This window comes from Lynx canadensis, chromosome D4 (assembly GCF_007474595.2).
Source record: "Lynx canadensis isolate LIC74 chromosome D4, mLynCan4.pri.v2, whole genome shotgun sequence".
NCBI lineage: Eukaryota > Metazoa > Chordata > Mammalia > Carnivora > Felidae > Lynx > Lynx canadensis.
In genome coordinates this window covers 75,765,444-75,784,446 of record NC_044315.2, presented here as the reverse complement: position 1 = coordinate 75,784,446, position 19,003 = coordinate 75,765,444, and the positions used below count along the sequence as shown (strand labels likewise).

General features: G+C 43.7%; 1 protein-coding gene across 1 annotated transcript in view; it reads right to left on the bottom strand.

The window, feature by feature from the left end:
- PAPPA (pappalysin 1) overlaps positions 1 to 19,003 on the bottom strand; it is a 242,095-nt gene that overhangs the window by 169,694 nt on the left and 53,398 nt on the right. Inside the window, exons 3-5 of the mRNA XM_030294042.1 lie at positions 18,142 to 18,287; positions 13,666 to 13,959; positions 6,010 to 6,202 (exon numbers count right to left, since the gene is read on the bottom strand). Of these exons, the coding sequence (XP_030149902.1) occupies positions 6,010 to 6,202; positions 13,666 to 13,959; positions 18,142 to 18,287 (633 nt within the window). The remainder of the gene's footprint in view (positions 1 to 6,009; positions 6,203 to 13,665; positions 13,960 to 18,141; positions 18,288 to 19,003) is intronic.

The following is a 19,003-nucleotide window of genomic DNA, read 5'->3' as shown; positions in this document are numbered from 1 at the left end:
AATTTTATTCTTTTAACAGTGCTTATCAGGTACCTCCCATGTGCCAGACACCATCCTGGGTCCTAGGTATGAAATAGAAAGAAGGCATGATCTAGTTCCTTCATTCAAAAATGAGTTGGGTGAACCAGATGGTGCCTATAGAACCTTCCAGCCCTGACACTGTGTGGATGGATGAATCACCTTTAACAGTGAAAAGCAGTTTCTTTACCATGGTATCAAATTCCTTTTAGCAGCTTTCCAAGGGGCAAGCCAATCCCTTGAAGGGAACAGCCCTAGAACTGGAATATTACAGTGGCTTCCGCTACCATCTAGTGTCTCATGTATCTAGATTCAATCTCCCCTTAGCCACAATAGCCTCTGGGATCTTGCTTGTTCTCCAGACTTGGCATCTGTTTAGGAGGCAGCTGCCAGGAGGGGAGAGGGATCAGCCCATTATTTCTCAAAATGCAATGGTCCTGCCAATACCTCTTTCATCATTCCTAGAAGAATCTTTATCCCTTGACTACCTGAAAGATACAGTGGAGGAGCCTTAGGGCTTTCCCTTCACAGAGAAGCTCTATAGCCCTTGGGATCACATGGTAAGAAAGAGTATACTTGTAAGCATCTGTCTACTGGTGTTCCCCATTCCTCTTCCACACAGCTACCAGGGAACTCATCCCCAAACCTATATCTTAACAGATCATTCTCCTGCTTATCTGCTTACATGGTGGTCAACATATGTGGATGGGTGGATGGGTGAATGGGCGGGTGGGTGGATACTAGCTGGGTGCATTGGTGAGTGGATGGGTGGGTGGGTGGATGGATGTATGGATGGATGGTGGATAGGTGGGTGGTGGATGGGTGGATAGATGGGCAGGTGGATAGATGAATGGATGAACACCAGTAACTCAGACATGTTGCTAAGACTCATGACTAACCTAGTCTAGACCCTCAAATTGCAGAATTTGCATCCTCAGCTTTATCACTGTAAATATAAAACCATACATAGGTAGAAATTTTGCAAGCACATTGATATCCAGTGGTAGGAGAATGATGAAATAGCCTAAGGTTAACATGGTCAATAAAATGGTAAGAAGTCATTACAAAAATGTTCCCTGAAATGTCATGGAATGCTATAATGTTAAGTGAAAAAGTTGTATTCAAAACTGAATTTATAGCAGCATCTCAGTACTGTTCAAATAACTTCAATATTACAAAATATTGGCAGCAATGTCTGGGTGGTGGAACAAGTATAGGATGATCCCCATTTTTATTCCTTCTGGTTTTCTGAATTTTCTATATATTTTGAATATCTAGGAGTTACTCCTGGATTAGCAATCACAATAATTATACAAATATACTTGTAGACAGGGAATGAGGAGTGGAGAGAGAGTTCCTTACTCTGGAAGGCTGAGTTCCATTACAATGACCACAAACCATGCATAGCAGCTCAGAGTCACATGACTGGCTCTATGATGACAACGAGATTATAAAGGTTCTGGGATGGAATTAGGAACCACACTGACCTTAATGGACATGGAAACTTTCTTTCTATTTCTTTATATGTCATGCTTCAGATGACACTCATAGAGTGAGTGCCCTGTACTTCACAGAGTTCTTGACACATCCTCGGTTTCCAATAAATACTTTGATGAGTGACTAAACCATCATCCACCTGATAGTAAATGTGCCTTGTTTGCACGGAGCCCTACAAAGTACCTTTCATCATATTCAATCATTGGTTCATGTATTCATTCATTTTTTCATCTGTTCATTCAATGGGTAGTCATTGAACAGCCTCTAGCTGTTAGCACTGTACAAGTACCAGACATTGACCATCGAAGGGTGAGGAAATTAGATGTGCTACCTATACCTCATAGAGCTTGCAGCCTGGTGGACAGTCCATAAACAAGTAGACAGATATAAAATAACAGGCTCATTAAGTTCTAGAAGCAAAGGAAATGTATGACGTATGCAAGAATACCAGTGGGAGAGGTGTACTGGGCTAATTAAAATTGGAACAGTCATGAAAGGCCTTAGTGAGGGAATGCCATCTATGGTGAGAGCTGAAGGATGACATAAAGAGTGGATATAAAGTATTCCAGGGGCAGTCGCAGGAACATAAAGGACCTAAGCAGGAAAAAAAGGGCTTGGTGTATAGGGATCCCAAAGGAAGTGTGAGTGACAGGAGTCACGAATGAAGGAAAGAGTGGTAAGAGAGGCAGTTGGACAAATAGGCAAGGATTAGATCATGGGAAGTCCTGTAGACCACATGGTGATCATACATAAAAGAAATGGGAAGCCACTAGAGGGTTGTAAGCCACTGGAGCCACTCCAAGTCATGGAGCAACATGATATAATTTACATTTTAAAAAGATTGCTCTGAATGCTAAATGAAACATGGATTGAGGAAAGAAGGACAAAAGTAAAGGCTAAGTCAGCAACTAAAAAGCAATGGTGTGATTCTGGGCAGTGGGTCATGTTCCCATTTTACAGATTAGGAAATAGAAGATCATGAGTACAATGTACTCATGCCAAGGTTATAGCTTGTAAAGGCTTTACCAAAATCAGGAAGTATCTATACATCCAGGGAGTATACAGTATTTTTTTTTTACCTCTGGCATTTATTTGATTTTTATTTGCACCTGTATCTACACACACACACACACACACTCTGAAATCGCAGACGTACAGGATGTTAACACTGGAAGAGATCACCTTTCTCACCTAGGTTCCATGAGAATCAAAGCTTAATGCTCAAGTCTGTGCTAATATGGCAGCCAGCAGTCACATGTGGGTCTTTGAATGTAAGTTAATTAACATTAAATAAATTTAATAAATTATAAATTAAATAAATTTAAATAAATTCAGTTCCACACTTGTCACATTTCAAGTGCTTCATAGCCAGTTGGCTAATGGCTACCATATTGGATGGTACAGATAGAGAATATTTCCATTACTGCAGAAGTACCATTGAACAGTACTTCTTTAAGATGTCCACTGTGTATGATGAGTTTACTTCTCTCCTATGCATCTAGAATGGTACTCATTATGTACCATTCTAAGGAGAATTGAGAAAATAGTTACTCAAGTCATTTTCTGTGTTCTGAGATTTGCAATAGGAACCTTGGTTGCAAAAGGCTAGATGCCCTTTGGCTTACAGATCAGAAGACTGAGGCTGAAGAGGAAGAGGAAATGAATGAGATTGCAAAGACTTGAGACCCAGGTCTCTTGCTTCTCAGTCCAGAATTCTTTCTAATGCCCCACCACCAATTGTTCAGATAACTGAAACCATTCCATCAACACATGTTTGCAAGACAGATAAAAATAAAGGAGTTAGAAAAGCCAGGGGTGGCCTTGAATTATTTATTCAGTTGCCCATGTGTGAGGACACAGGCTGTGGGAGGATCTGAATATGTTTTTTTAAGGAAAACCCTTGTATTCTCTTAGACCACAGATGTGAGGAACAGCAGGAGGACGTAGGGATGGCCAGGGGCGAGAGGTTGGCATTGATGGATGTAGTGGAAAACACCAGAGATTTCGCAGGGAAAGAGAATTTTCAAGTAGCTAAACAGCTCTGGGAAACTTTGTATGAGATGGGAGCTAATATTTCTTGAACATAGAGGGTGTGCTAGGCATACCACAGATGTCACATGTTTGTTGAATTCCCCACAAAATCCAGCTGAAGTGGGCACAATTATGGAAGAAGATTCAGAGGGTCAGAGAGAATAAGGTGAGATGGCTTGCCAAAGGCCCCATAGACCAAGAGTGGTGGAGCGGGGAGCGGAGTGCAGACAATTTGTCAGTAGAGCTTGTATGCTCTGCACCAGGCCAATGCACATGAGTGCAAACTGAGTGTATGCGGGAGTGATAGCTCCATTTCTTTATAACAATTTATTGAACTGGTGGACCAACTTCCTTTAGTCATAGCCTATCGTCTACGTAGCTGTTAACCCTAATTAGACATGTTTCTAAAATGTCAGTTTTAATTTAACATATGATAACTCCATTATGAAATCTTAGACTGAACAGAATAGCTATTGTACGAGCCTCAAGTACCAACTGACTATAGGTTATTAAAAACATATTGATTGGAGCTGAGGGTACCATGTAATAGAGACCTATCTCATTACACAACAATTAACCCTCCAATAGGTTTCCAACAATCAGATGGTATTTATTTAATGGACAATAACTGCTTTATGAAATATAAATTAAATACATACACAGGAAGCTTCATTTACAAAACTTCCATTTTTAAGTGGAATTTAGGCCAAGGCTTGACCAAAAGTCTGATACTTCTCATCGCCACAGAAAAAATAAATAAATCTACAGGCTGCTGGAGAGCCTGCTCTGAAGTGTCACATGAGGTTTCCCAAACCCAGCTCTGAGCTCCCAGTGAGGGCGGCTGGGGGCAGGGGAAGGGGGTTTTTATAGAGGGCCCAGGGATTACATTTCCTTCCCCTATGAACACGTGCACCCAGCTGCCAGACAAAGGTTCTAGATTCAGGGACTGATGGTACTGTAGAAAATTAGAGATCCCATTTTTTTTAAGAAGGCTCCACGCCTGGTGAGAAGCCCAACGCAGGGCTTGAACTCACGACCCTGAGATCAAGACCTGGGTTGAGATCAAGAATTGGACACTCAACCAACTGAGCCACCCAGGTGCCCCAGAGCCCCAATTTAATGTGGCACCATGAACTAATATGTATTTACACACACACACACACACACACACACACACACGAGAGCTCCTTACCACCTTCTGTGGCTCTTTTGAGGGTAGGGGTAACACCCCCTTCATAATTCAAATTTTAGACGGACTTAATGAAAACACACAGGGGCCAGAGACAAGACGCTGCAAAATGTGAGTCAGAGCCCAGCTCCCACCAACTTCTACGGGCTCTTGGTCAAATCTCTCAGCCTCTTTCAGCTCCAATTCCTGCCTTACCCTGCAAATGAGGAAAATGATTCCCCCTTCAGAGTTACTAGAAAGAGTAAATGAGACTCTGCAAACAAAGCTTTTAATGCAGAATCTTTCCCAGAGTAAGCACTTAATGAATGGCAACAGCCACAACCTCAGAGAATTATTTGTTAATCATTAGCTGGCTTTTATTTTTGCCATCATCAATGGTATATCATCAGTATTAGATAAAACACTCCCAAGAAGGGCTGGGATAGAGGTTAAGACACTAATAAGCCCTAAATTAAAGGCAAGGGTAGATGTCAACATCTTAATCTATTTTCCCGACTCTTTAGAATCTGTTTTCCTTAAAGCCTGAGCTCCTCAGAGGGTCTCAATGCTGAAAGGCATCACAAGAGACCCCTGGATTCAGGTTCATGCCTGCAGACCACTGAGGCATCGTAAGACACACGTTTCTGAGGTAGAAGACCACTCGGCAAGGGAAAGTAACTTGCCCAAGTCAGTACAGCTAATAAGTGGCAGATGGGGGAGCAGAACTCCTGTGCCTTGGTTTATCATTCCTGGTCTTCTAAAAATTCTACCTTCAATTCTACAAAGAAATACTGTGCACAAAGATTCTAATTATATGTATTATACATATATTATATATATATTTGCATGTATATTCATGTATGATATGAATAGGTATATATACACATATACACCTTGATATTTAATATATATTATACAAATATTACAATTACCCATTAACCAGGGGCAATTTCAAATCCTGAATGCATGGAGAAGAGATCAGGACCTCCATCCCAGAGGATAGAGTTTCCAGGTATTTCAGAATAAAATAAAGCTAAACATTCATTCATTGAAAGCATGCATCATTACTTATTAATTTCGATTAGCAATCATTCATGTATCCCCTGACCCCCAAATCTACAACATGCCTATCTGGACCAGTCACTGTTAAGTGGCTGAACTGTCAGGGGCTCCAGACGAACAAGAGAGCAAGGACAGAGAAAACAGCACAACTCCTCTCCAAGACCGCTTCCCTTCTCAAGTCCCTTCTTCTTGGCAGGAGAGAGAGGGATCACCACTTCACAGGCCACACTCACCTTTCAAAGAAGTGGCCGTCGATGGGTGGAAACCACTCCAGCGTCACGGAGTCGGTCGTGTGGCCCACGATCTGGGGGGCCAGGGCGACAGGCGCCGGCTTCCTGGAGGGCTGCCAGCTCTGGTACACCAGGTCCAGGTAACAGTGCATTCTGGCAACTTGATTGGGCGTGAAGGAGTCCGTACAGTCGTCATCTGCGAGCGGGCAGAGGGAGAGATAAAAACCTGGCTGCACGGGAGGGCATGAGAGAGAGTTATGACGTCTCCCAGGGAACAGCCAGCCAGCACCCCAGTCCTTGCCAACACAGAGCTGGCCTCTTTCAGTGCTTAAGAGTTAATGGTCTGTGCACAAATGAGTGCAGTCATCACCTCTGGAGGCAGGTGAGAGGGAACGGGAGGAAGGGGAGGGTGGATGGGACTGAGCAGCCCAGAGGTCACAGCTAAGGACAAGGGACAGGTAAATTGCTTTCCATGGGCCCCCAAATCCCTGGTCAGTAAGCAATGTATTTCTTTATTCTGCCCCTGCCTCACTACTCACCCAGTATCTCCCATTCATTCATTCATTCATTCATTCATTCATTTCCTTGTTGATTCACTCACTCACTCCCTTCTATTCACCCATACATTCATTCATCCATTCCACTATCCATGGATGCAGTGATACTGTCCTTCACAAACCTTCTGAGCATCTATCCCATATTCTCTTCTCTGTCCCAGAGGCCACGGGAAGATGAAACTTAAAATGTTCCTGCCCCAGAGGAGGGACCAGTCTAGCTACAGAGCGAAGGCCAGTTTGTTGTATGAGTCAAGGCGATCAGAAGACTGTTGACGACTGCAATGCTGACCACTGATGAACAAGAGACAACACGTTGGGGAAGGGCAGTGTTCCAGGGAGGCTTCTGAAGAAGGAGGTACTTGAGGTCAACCAGACTGGATGGCTCAGATGGAGAAAGAAAGGTCAGGACTGTAGGGAGCTACAGGACCCAGGGACATGGTGTCCTTTGCAGTGAGCACAGCCAGAGGCAGGCAGCCCTAGGAACTATCAGGCTCATGTCCGTCCTGGGAATGAGGACAGCACTGTCACTGGGACATTTGCTGTGTGCTTAGTATAAGCCAGGCATGGTGCACTGGGCCTTGGACACATTTAACACTCCCATGATTTGGGGAGTAAATACTATGATTTTCTCCATTTTACAGAGAAGGGAATAGAGGTTGAGAGAGGTCATGCAGCTTTATTTAAGATCACAATGTTAGGGATAGATCCAAGACTCAAACCCAGGCAGTCTTGATGCTAAGACCATGTTTCGAATCAATAGAAGGACGTCTGAGCATAAATGAGACCCTGTATGGGAACAGTATCCTGCAGGTGATTGATAAATAGGATGTGAGCCTGAGTCTGAGCCGACTGGAATACAATCTCTTAAATGTCTTTAGATCAAATGACCTTCAGCCCTACTCTCTTTTCGACCATGTGGACTGAATAGTATCCAAGACTCGCCTCTCAAGGAAGAAGCCTGCCTCCTCTCTACCCTTCCAACAGCTTTATTCAACTGCCTCAGGGGCAGAGCAAGGCACTGTTTTCGCTTGGTTTCCAAAAACACCACTTCCCAGAGGTGTCGGCCAGGTCAGGGTTTCTGCAGCTGGGCCCCAGACAGAGAAGCATGGGGCTCGCCAGATCTTAAAATAAACCCGCCACTGGGAATCCTGCAACATAAACTGACTTCCCCCTTATCAAACAAACAGAAAATAACTTTGGGCAGGTGCTAGGCAGTTGGATAGGACCTTGAGAATCCAGCTTGGGGAAGGGACAGGAGTACAAGGAGGTTATACCCAGAAGCTGCCTCTGATCTCCTGAGTGACTTCTGACAGTCTGTCTCTTCTCCAGCATCCTGGGGACTCCTTCATATGTTTGGAAGAAGCAGTAGAGCCTGGTGTCCCTTAGCAAGTATCTTTAGCCACATACATCTCCCTTGAGCCCTGATGTAGCCATCTAATTCCTTGGATAACAAACATTCTATGGCTCCCCATTGCCTGGAGAATAGAGTCCAAATGTCTCAGTCTAAGAAGGGCCAGATCATTGGGTACGTTTTTCTTTGTTGCTGTGAGCTTTGCCCTTCTTAATGCAAAAAGTGCACTTGGAAAAGCCACTTAATAGGTTAGAGTCAGGAGAAGGGACTAAGAAAGTATGGATAAAGAGTTAGACCAATACATGAAGGATCTGGAGTCAAATGGGCAAGTGAATTCACGACTCAGTGCCTCAGTTTTCCTATCTGTAAATGGGGATGATGGTGCTAGCAAGAGCATTCACCTCCGAATTCGGTTAAAGGGTAAGGGAAGTAGAACACAAAGAACCATGATAAATGCTCAGTAAATCCTCACTGCCTCATGATTGCGAACAGCACATGTGTGTGTGTTAGAAAACCAGAAGCAGGAAAAACCCCAGAATTTAAAATATTCATTCTCTTTGATGTAGCAATATCACATTCAGGAATTCAATAGACATATATTCATGAAGAAACATACGGAAAATTTAGGTACAAGGATATTTTCTGAAGCATCATTTATAATGGTAAAAATATCAGAAATAACACATCTGGCTATTAATAGGGGAATGTCTATGTATGTTAAGGCACAGGCACTGAGTATTATACTAATAAGTCACTTCCAAAAGAGAGAAGTAACTCTAAAACTCAGGTCCCTCATGTATAAATTGGGGACATTTAAATTGACCCCACTCCACAGTGCTGCTGTGGGGACCCAGTGAGCTGGAGGACATAAAGCATTTATCAAGATGAATGGAAGAAAAAACCAGCATTTTTTTCTTCCAGACACTCTTATTTGTGCGTTTCTTCCTTTTCTCCCAAAAGAGTGTGTTTTCCATTAATGATTTAAAAATTAGCCATTTGCATGTTTCTCAATAAAAAAGAGTATGGAAAAGAGATGACAGAACTTAGCAGGAAAACAGAAATGCATGTGAACTTGAAAGTAGAAGTCAGCAAACGTCTGTCCCAGGGTACACTGCTTAGAGACTTAGGTGCTATCAGAATCTTGGGGGAGGTACCAAAGGGTTTCCGTTTATCACAATGCTCTGTCTCAATTAGCTCATGTCTAGAGTCAGTCCCTCTTGGCTTCCTGCCTCCACATGCTTCCCCTCCCGACACGTGATCTCCAGGACCAGCCAGCCCATCTTATCCCTAAGCCGAGAGGACTTTGGGGATCTCATCCCCATGCTGCCGTCCCCATGCTGCTGGTGCATTGCCCTGACTTTGGTAACTGAACTTTGTTCTCCAGAACATGTTCCCCTCTGCAGCATGGAGACTGCAGAGCACGGGAGGTTGGGTCATGGACCCAGGGCTGCCATGTGCTGTGGAACCCCGAGCAAAATGCTGGCCCCTGCCAGCCTCGTTTGTACCCATTGTAACCATAGGGAATAGTGATACTACCTGCCTCCTAAAGCTAATGAGGGCATTTAATAAGCTAATTCGTGTCTAGTATATGGATAACTATAGCTGTCCCTTGTAAGAATCCCTGACTTTTTGGTTTTTATTAAATAATGATAGTGATAATAAATGATTATATTCACTGTAAAATATGTGGAATGTGCCAAAAATAGTTATGAAGAAATAAATATAACCCTAAACTCATTACCTAGAGATAATACAATTAATACTTAGTACATAGGAGTATATGTGTGTGTATGTATATGCATATAAATATTTATAATTCTCATTATCATAAATATATTTACATCATATATATACACACATTTATATACATACATATATTCATACACACACACACACACACACACACACATGCCAGGTCTTACACTGTACGAGGTTCCCTGACCATTTTCACATTAAATAGTTAACAAATAAACCCACTAATATCACTTAGGAAGAACTAGTTATGGTACCAAGGACAGTTCTAAATCCTTTACCTGCATGATTACACCTACTATCACAAAAGGGAGGTGTGATTATCCTTCATGCTATCCAGGAAGTAAGTGAGGCTCGGAGGAGAAGTCACTGCCTAGGGTCAAAGGTTAATGCAGGGAGGATTCAAGTTCAGTGCCTGCACGCCCAAACTTGGTGCTCTGCACCAGGTTACTCTGCTTCTGTTTACCCCTCTTCTTCATCTACTACACTATCATTAGTGACCACATAATGTTCTATCATACAGAGGCCTCACGATTTATTACAACAATCCATTCTCATTGGACTTGCAAACAGTTTCTAATTTTTCACACACGTAAGCATTTTTCTTCAAGCCCGGCAGGTAGTAAATACTTAATTGATACTTGGACAATGAATATTGCTAAGAACATTCTTATGATTACATCTTCAAAGAAGTCAATGAATTTATTTCTGTAGGATCTATTCCTGAGAGCTGGGAGCGCAGGGTTGAAGCATCCATTTGTATTCAAAGGCCCTGACATGCAGAATGAGGGTAACAATACACTTGTTCCTGTAGGCTGGAGAAGGCCTGTTTTCTTCACTCTTGAGGAAGACCTGACTGGACGGTGCTCTTGGGGGGGCCTCCTATGGCCCATCATCTTCAGAAAGTAGAGTCTAGGCTTCTGCTTTTCTACCTGCTCAGGGCTTATCCAACAGCTCAAGGTGACGGTACTCGCCTGGTGCTCAACTAAGCTTGCCCCGATCAACCTGCCTGGTGTTTGCTTGAACTGAGTACTTGGGACCCCCTCTATCTCCCTTAGCATCAGAAACAGAGCCAGATGATGAATGATTATAAGCACAGGCTCCACAGTGAGAAAGGCTTACCTTCTTTTTGCTGTGTGACCCTGGCAAGTTCCTTAGGCTACATGAAACCCACACTTTCTGATCTGTAAAATAGGTTCAGTAAGAATAGCACTCACCTCGTTGGGTTATTTTGAGGACTCTATAAGACAAGCCTATGAAGTGTTTCACAGTGTGTGGTGTATCAGCATAGGCACTCAATAATTAATGCAGACGTACTGAGGTGCCTGGATGGCTCAGATGGCTAAGTGCCCACCTGTTGGTTTTAGCTCAGGTCATGATCTTACGGCTTCGTGGGTTTGAGCCCTGTATCGGGCTCTGTGCTGGCAGTGCAGAACCTGCTTGGGATTTTCTCTCTGCCCCTCCCCTACATGTATTGTCTCTCTCTCAGCATAAATAAATAAATTTCAAAAAATTTTTTTAAATAAATAATTATTGTAGACCTGTGCTGACCAGTACAGCAGCCACCAGCCTTTGGGGTTATTTCAATTCCAATTAATTAAGACTACTGAAGGCTAACAATTCAGTTCCTCAGTCTCACTAGCCATATTTCAAGGGCTCATGAGCCACATCAGGCTAGTGGTTACCATACTGGACAGCATGGACACAGGACATGTCCATCTTTACGGAAAGTTCTAGTGGACAGCACTGCACGAGACTCTTTGCTCAACCAGTGACCAGGCCTGAGGAAGAAGTGCCCAGGAAGGAAGGAACCCCAAGCAGTTGACCCAGCAGGGTCCCCACCCTCTGGCCAGGACTCTGCAGCCTCTGTGCACAGCTCTCCCTGGCCATGAGAACCCGATCCTGTTCTGCATTTTGAATTTCATCCAACTGCTTTTGTCACCTCATCTATCAGAGATCCTAAGGAAAACAAACATTTCAAAGCTCGTGGTCGCCTTGAATATGCTTTTGCGGGTGTAAGTTTGTTATCGTAGCTCAGTGAATTAGTTCTGCTGTTAATGGGTCACTGAGCTGAGGGGTTCCTTTAAAAAAACAACAGTAAATCAATCACCCTTTAGATCTGTACGAAGGGGAACAACAACAAAAAAAAGATTTAGTTTATGGGGGTCTAGTAGCTAGTGGCAGCTCTGAGGCCCCTAACAGTCCGGCAAACTTCCAAATTCATGTTATTGTTTATTTTCCATGTGCATCGAGCTGGCCAAGGAAAGGTGCTACAGAAATGGAACGTAAGTAGGGCTGCGTGAAAGGACAGGGCACCGGATGTGGGATGTCGGCTTGGCTGGGAAAGGGAGCCTAGTGGGAATCTGCTTTTGAGGCAATACCCAGCATTGTGGTCTTTTTTAAAGACCTAAACCTAAAGACCCCTTTATGGTGCTAAGGTTGGGTGGTCGACACTTCCACAGATCTCAGGTTTGAACGACATGAGCCTTAAACTGAAGAGGCCCCCAGAAGTCATCAGCCCAAACAGGAAGGCAGAAAGACCCACTGGGGATCATCAACTTCACTGGGTTTCAGCAGCAATATCCTCTCTTCCAACACAATCTGAGGCAAAACCCCGGAGGAAATGGGAAACAGTTGACAGGGAGCTTTCCTGGTTCAAAGAGAGATGGAGTCCCATCTAGAGCTCCCCAGAGTCATGCCTGATAGCTCCTGCACCCCCATCTCTGTGGTAGAGAATATGAAAACCAGCCTGGCTGTTCTGCTTCCTATGCACCCATCTCTAGGTCTCTTCTGAAGAGCTGCACAAGAGAAGAAGAGAAGAAAATGCTTGGGGTCAGATGCATGACCTGGGGCAAAGGACTTTGGTGAGCTACAGTACTGCCATCTGTAAAATGGAGATAGTTTCTACCCTACAGTTTTGTTGCCAGTTAAATGAGATAGTGTGTATTAATGTCCTCTATGAACCACAAACTTTTATACAAGCAGAAATTTTGTTATTGATAAGAATCACTTTTGCATACCTTTATGAGAATTTATTCATTTTCTTCCCTCCCTTTCTTCTTAACAAACATTTATTAAGCACCAGTCTCTGTGCTAGGTGCTGGGAATACCATGAGGCATTGGAGATAATATCTGCCTCCACAGAACTCACTTATTTTCATAGGGGCAAAAGACACTTAAATTTAGTATTATAATAAAATTCAATGCTGGGCTACCATGTGCAATTTGTGGATTGGGCCCTACGGTTCTGGGTCTAAGAGGCCAGCAGTGAAGGCTGAGATGGCCTTGTTTTAATTTTCCAAAAATGTTCTAAGGGCTAGAAGTGGCCTTGATATATTATTCTAAAAGAAGTACAGGACATCCTTGAACCCAAAGAATGAGTCTTTAGCACTATTACTGATGGTATAAGAAAAGAGTTTTGACAGGATATATGGAATTAGGAAAAGAATGTCCCCATCTCATGCAATTTGCAAAATCAAAAGCATTCTATTTTTTTGTAGTAAAATAGTAAAAGAGGGTATGAGAGATTTATGTTTAAGAAAAAGTTGCAGTAAAAGAAAAAAAAGGAAGAAAAGGAAAAAGCTGCAGTAAGCACCAGCTTAGAAAAATATAGCTGCAAAATTAGGAGGAAACTTCTCCAACGTTCCTTGGATCCAAAGATTCCATTTTCTTGAGCGAAGTGAGACCCAGAGAGGGGATGTGATAGACCCAAAGGCATCAGGTGATCCAGAGGCAAAGCTAGTATCTACCCAGGTTTCCTGATGTTGGGCCCCAGTCAGCCTCCTAAAGTGTGCCCTTCTGAGGAGTCTTCAGATACAACAGCTTCCAAGTACCCCTGAGGTCTCACACAAGGACTATTATCCTGATTGTCTAGGATGAGGGACTGTTGGGATGAAGAAGTCTTAGTAAAGGAAGACCTTGCCCAGGCTTCTCTGAGCCAGGACCTGAGCCCGTGTGTGACACCCGGCCATGTGCTCCCTGCAAAGCAGAGGTCCCTACCTGCATAGCTCATGAAGTTGTTGTAAGGGGTGTTGAAGAAGCTATGGAAGCCACAGGTGTCATTCCCTGGCCCCGGGTCACCGCAGAACTTGTGTTTGGGGGCCGGGTTGGTGTCACTGCAGAGGTCACCAGTCTCAAAGGAGGGCTCCGTCTCCATGCAGGGATCACTGCAAGACTGGATCTCTGAGATGCCTCGGAAGATGTGGTAGAGACCCAGGCTGTGCCCAATCTCATGGATCATGGTGTGGGTATGCCCAGGAATGCCATAGAAAGACGGGTTCAAGACAATGCCACCTGCAAGGGGAAAACCAGAGCATTAAGCAAACGGGGTACCCTGCTTCCTGGTGCAGAAATCCCCCAATCAATCGTGGGTAAATGGGGTGCTGCCCAAAGTAACCACAGGCTTCTCCACCCTGTGACTCCACTGCCCTGAGTACCGTTATGACTTGTGAAATGAATCATTGCTTAGGTAGGAAGGAGTCCCAAGAGTCATTCTGTGCAATCCCTTTATTTTTTCAGATGAAAACACCAATGCCTAAAGAAGTAAGACAACTTAACCAAGGTGCTCTCAAACTTAAAAGAAGGGGCATGATTGGCATTTGAGGACTTTGATTTCTGGGCTGGTAGATGTTTCTGCTGCTACCTTGTCCTTCAACAGTAAGGCATGCTGTGGTTTACAAACATTCTGCACACTCTTGTCCAATTGAAGCCCTCATGATCAGATACCTTGGTCCCAGTTCTGGGCTCTTCACCAACAGTGTGACGTTGAGCAAACTGATTACCATCTCTGAATCCCACTTCATCTCTGGTGCTCTATGAGAATAAGCACTCAGGATGGCCAGCATCATGTTGGGCTCATCATTATGACAGTATCATTATAGCCAATGTTTCTTGAACATTTATCATGTGTCCTCAGGCCCCGTGCTCAGTGTTTCATGCATCTAATAGCACTTAACCAACTCATAACCCCTATAGGAGTGCACTGATTTCCTAGACAGGTTAAGTCACTGGCTCATGATCAGGAGTCAGTAGGGTTTCAAGTCGGGATTTGAACTCAAGATCCTTAGCTTCCAGAGCCAGGCCCCTTAATGAGTTCTACAGCTAATGCCAATCACACAGCCTGGAATATCGTATCTCATTAAATGGCGGTTGAATCTTCGCTGAATGCTAAGCCAACTACAGAAGTTTTCTGAGGTCTAACTAAGCACACATAAGCAGCTAGCATAACACTGCACATTCAGTGGATACCTTACACTAATTACTCGTTACTCTCAGAGTGTCTTGAGAATAAGCAGCATGATCATCACTTGAAAGGTGACTTAAAATACAGAATCTGGGGCCTCTCACTCCAGACCTAGAGAATCAGAATCTGTATTCTAACAAGGGTGCCAGATGACTGGTCTGTGTGTTCTAGTTTGAGAAGCAGTTGTCTACCCCACGTGTCTTAGAAGATTGAGTCTGGCTTAGCTTGGGGAGATCGATGGAACAGATTGCAGCAGAATCAATGGATAGCATGTTTCATGTTCAGTTTAGGCACTGGAGAAACACATATAGGCTGGTAGGGAGATATTTAAACTTTAAAATCCAACTGTGTTTAAGAGGAGGTTAAAATTCAGGTCTGAACATTCTGCAAGTAGTGATTTTAAGTGCAGAGCGGTGTCTTATAAAAGAATGGTGATGGGGCAGGGCCTTGATTTGAACTGGCAGGCGTGGGGGGAGTTTTCTCTCGGATTGAACTGCCAGGAGGGCGAGCTTGCTCAGTCATGGGGCTCACAGAGTCTATTAATTCTGAACTGCTCAGAGCCTTCTAGCACAAAGATAAAGATGTATGAGAGGGTGTGTGGGGGTGTGTGCACACATACGCGTGTGTGAGAAGGGGCAAGCAGAGAGGCAGGGAGGAAGAGAAATTGAGACAGGAAATCTCTCTCAATTATTTCCTGTCAATCATAATATGAAACATAATCCCCTTCCCACCCAAGCCTTTTTCCAGGGATCATGGCATCACAGCAGGAAAAGATGGTAAAATATATGTATGGTTCTAATAAGTTGGGTTTGGTCGGGTCTGGTGCAGAGAAATCGCTTCTGGCCAGCATTTCTCGGACAGGAAGAAGACAGGTTAGGGGGATGGGGACAGTTAGCCTGACAGGAGAGGCAACCCCCATTCCACTTGACCCTGCTGTGTGATCTTGGAAAAGTGACTTTGCATCTCTGGCAAGCTCTAAAATAAACAGCTGCAACAGTGCCCATGGTTCTCTGTCTCCCCATGAAGCTTCAACTTTGAGGTACTGGGCAGGTGGGTGGAAAGGTCTAGGACCCCACAGGTATTTCTAGGGATAGTGACAGGATTGCAGACTTAATGTCCGGGCCAGCTCTGTTTGTTTTACCTCATCCCCTCCCGACTCACCCCTTTTCAGAGCGACAGCACAGAGCTCGAGTCCTGTTTCACTGCCTCTCTTAAAAGGTGAAATAGCTTGAGCCTGACATCATCCTGAAATACTATAACATGCTATGGATTTATAGCCTTCTGTATTTCTGGTCCTGAGCCAGCCTCTGAAATTCACAGAATCATCAGGAGTATTTTTCTCTAACTTAGAAGCCTGCTGTTCAACCCCTCTAAGACACTGATGAAGAGACTTTCAGCTGCTTTTCCAATAGGACGGCATTTCAGCGCCGAGAACTGTCCCTGGAGACCATCTAGTCTAACCCGTTCATTTAAAATCTGAGCAAACTGGGACTTGGGGAAGGAAAGAGACTTGCCTAAGGCCATACTGCCAAGTGGAATCATAGCTGAGAACAACCATGTGTATTGCTCTGGGCCAGCAGGATTCCCATACATCGTATGAGGCACGCGATGGAAACGGATCATCTACCCTGAAGTGTGCCTAAGCTGCACACTCTTTTCTGCCCAGCCTCTGTCTGCCTGTCTCCCTGTCTATTCCACCCAATCATCATCTAGCTCAGGGTTCCTCTGCCTCAGCATGACTGACATTTTGGACTGGTTAATTCTTTCTGGCTAAATCTATACATTTCGCAGCATCGCTGTCCTCTACCCACTAGATGCCAGTAGCATCCCCCCATTTGTAACAGCCAAAAATATCTGGACATGGTCAGATATCTCCTAGGGGCTAAAATCCCCCCAGATGGGAACCAATACATATTTATCTTTGTCTCTATCTCTCTTTATGCAACAGCACACTTCCATACATGCATGCACGTGCATGAGTGCACACACACACACACACACACACACACACACACAGGATAGGTTTCATTCCCTTAAAAGTAAGTGGGGAATAAGAGCAGTCTAGAGGGAACTAAGTGTAAAGTTTGAAGTCTTCATCATGTGAAGCTGCACACTCCCTCATTTTCAAGATTCTGCAGATTGAAAGCGGAGACTAGACTCTGGGCGTATTACTGGGACAGTAGTCAGGGCCTCGGAGAACACCCAGCATGGTCACTCTGCTGAGCCCTAACCTTCCCAGATGAAGACGCTCGCTGAGGGAGGCATCATTATCCAGGGCTGCAAAGAATGGGATCATTGAATCAAGGGGAAAATGGCTGAGTAAACTCAATGGAATATTATGTGGTCATGAAAAACGTCTCCTTTAGAGAGACGGAAATTACCTGGAAGGATGCTTTTGTCTTGTGATGTTAAGTGAAAAAAGGATGGAGCGGAAGTGATTAGGAAGAATGCTACCATGTGGAAACATGTAGGGAGCATAACATTAAGTAAAAAAAAAAAAAAAAAAAGAGAGAGAACATAAAATTCTATCTATGCTGTGATTTCAAAGATGAGTAAGTTAAAAAAATGCATGTGTACATATAGACATGTACTAGAAGGCAGCATGAAAAAATCAAAATTAAAGAACTACAATGTTTGTTTATAGGGCCTGATTCAGAAACCAGGGTCTTTTCTGACTTTCGGTAATTGGCCTGTGTTCACACACAGCACAGTTTGAGTGTAAGAAGAGTTCCTGGTAGTGTTAGTGGAACATAGAGGAATAACTCACTTTCTTTGGTCTCTTTGGTATCTCTCAAGCCAACTCATGACTTAGTTGTGTCAGCACAAAGTGATTACCAGGCTGAGAGGATATTTGTATGCACTAAGAGGTAAGGGGTGTGTAAAGAAAGCAATCAAAGGACAGAGTTGGAAACTTGAATTCCAAATGTGGCTCTGCCATGGACTTGCGTGTGACCTTGGATAAGCCCTATTCCTTCTGTGGATCTAAGTTTCCCCATTGGTAAAACAGGGCTAATAGTACCACGTTATTTTCTTCAGAGCAATGCTCGGCAGTTGAAATGAGATAAGAAATGCTAGAGAGTTCGGTATACTAGAAAGCGATTAATAGATTACTCGTCATCATTACCACCACCACCACCATCATCCTAGTCATGCTCATCATCATCATTATCATTGCCACTAAATTTATTCCTGCGCTAATCCAATTTCCTCCTGAAGAAGTTTCTAATTCTCACCTAAGTGCATTAGGGCCTCCTTGTCCCATGGCCAAGTTGCTACTCCTGCCAATTCCTCCTCCGAGGAGTTTGCAAAGAAGATATTAAGGTGTGTTGATCCATCCAGTCTAAGAATGTTCTTCAGTTCATTAACATCCAAGTATGCTCTGTAATAGAAAAAGAACCTTAGCTGTCATCACCATCCAAAACAGGTACTCTTCAAATAACAGCTATTCCCCAAGGAATTAAGAGCTACTATGTGCCAGGCACTTCGTTAAACACTTTATAAACATTACCTCTGTGACTTCCCCCCAACGATGTTATAAGGTAAGTGAGATGATCCCATTTTACAGCTGAGAAAATTAAGTCCTTGTGAGTTTAAGAGATTTGAGAAGTTTGCTCAGCTTATAAATAGCAGAGTTCAGTTTAGAAACAAGATTTACCTAAAATCTCTATCTTTGCTCTTCGGGGCTCTGCTATCTTGACTGGTGACAGGGCCACATAAATGTGGACGTAAATCAAAGACACAGACCATGGAAAAGGCAACGTGTATTCTAGTCTTGGCTTCTTTTCTATTTCACTCATTCACTATGAATGTCAAACCATTTATTTGGCAAACATGGACTATACTAGGAGGCCTGCTTTTATCTGCACACCAACCTTGCAAAGAGGTGTTATTGCTTCCTTTTCAAGATAAGGAACACATGGTCCAAATGTGATTACATGGGTTGCCCAAAGTTACAGAAATGGGTTTCAAGGCCAATTCTGTCTACCCTGGAAACTTATGCTCTTGTCACTGGGCATCATGCTGCCCGCCCCCTCCCCCCACCAGACGATTCTACATTCTGTATGCCTTTATTTGTTAGTCTGTAAGATGGACTTA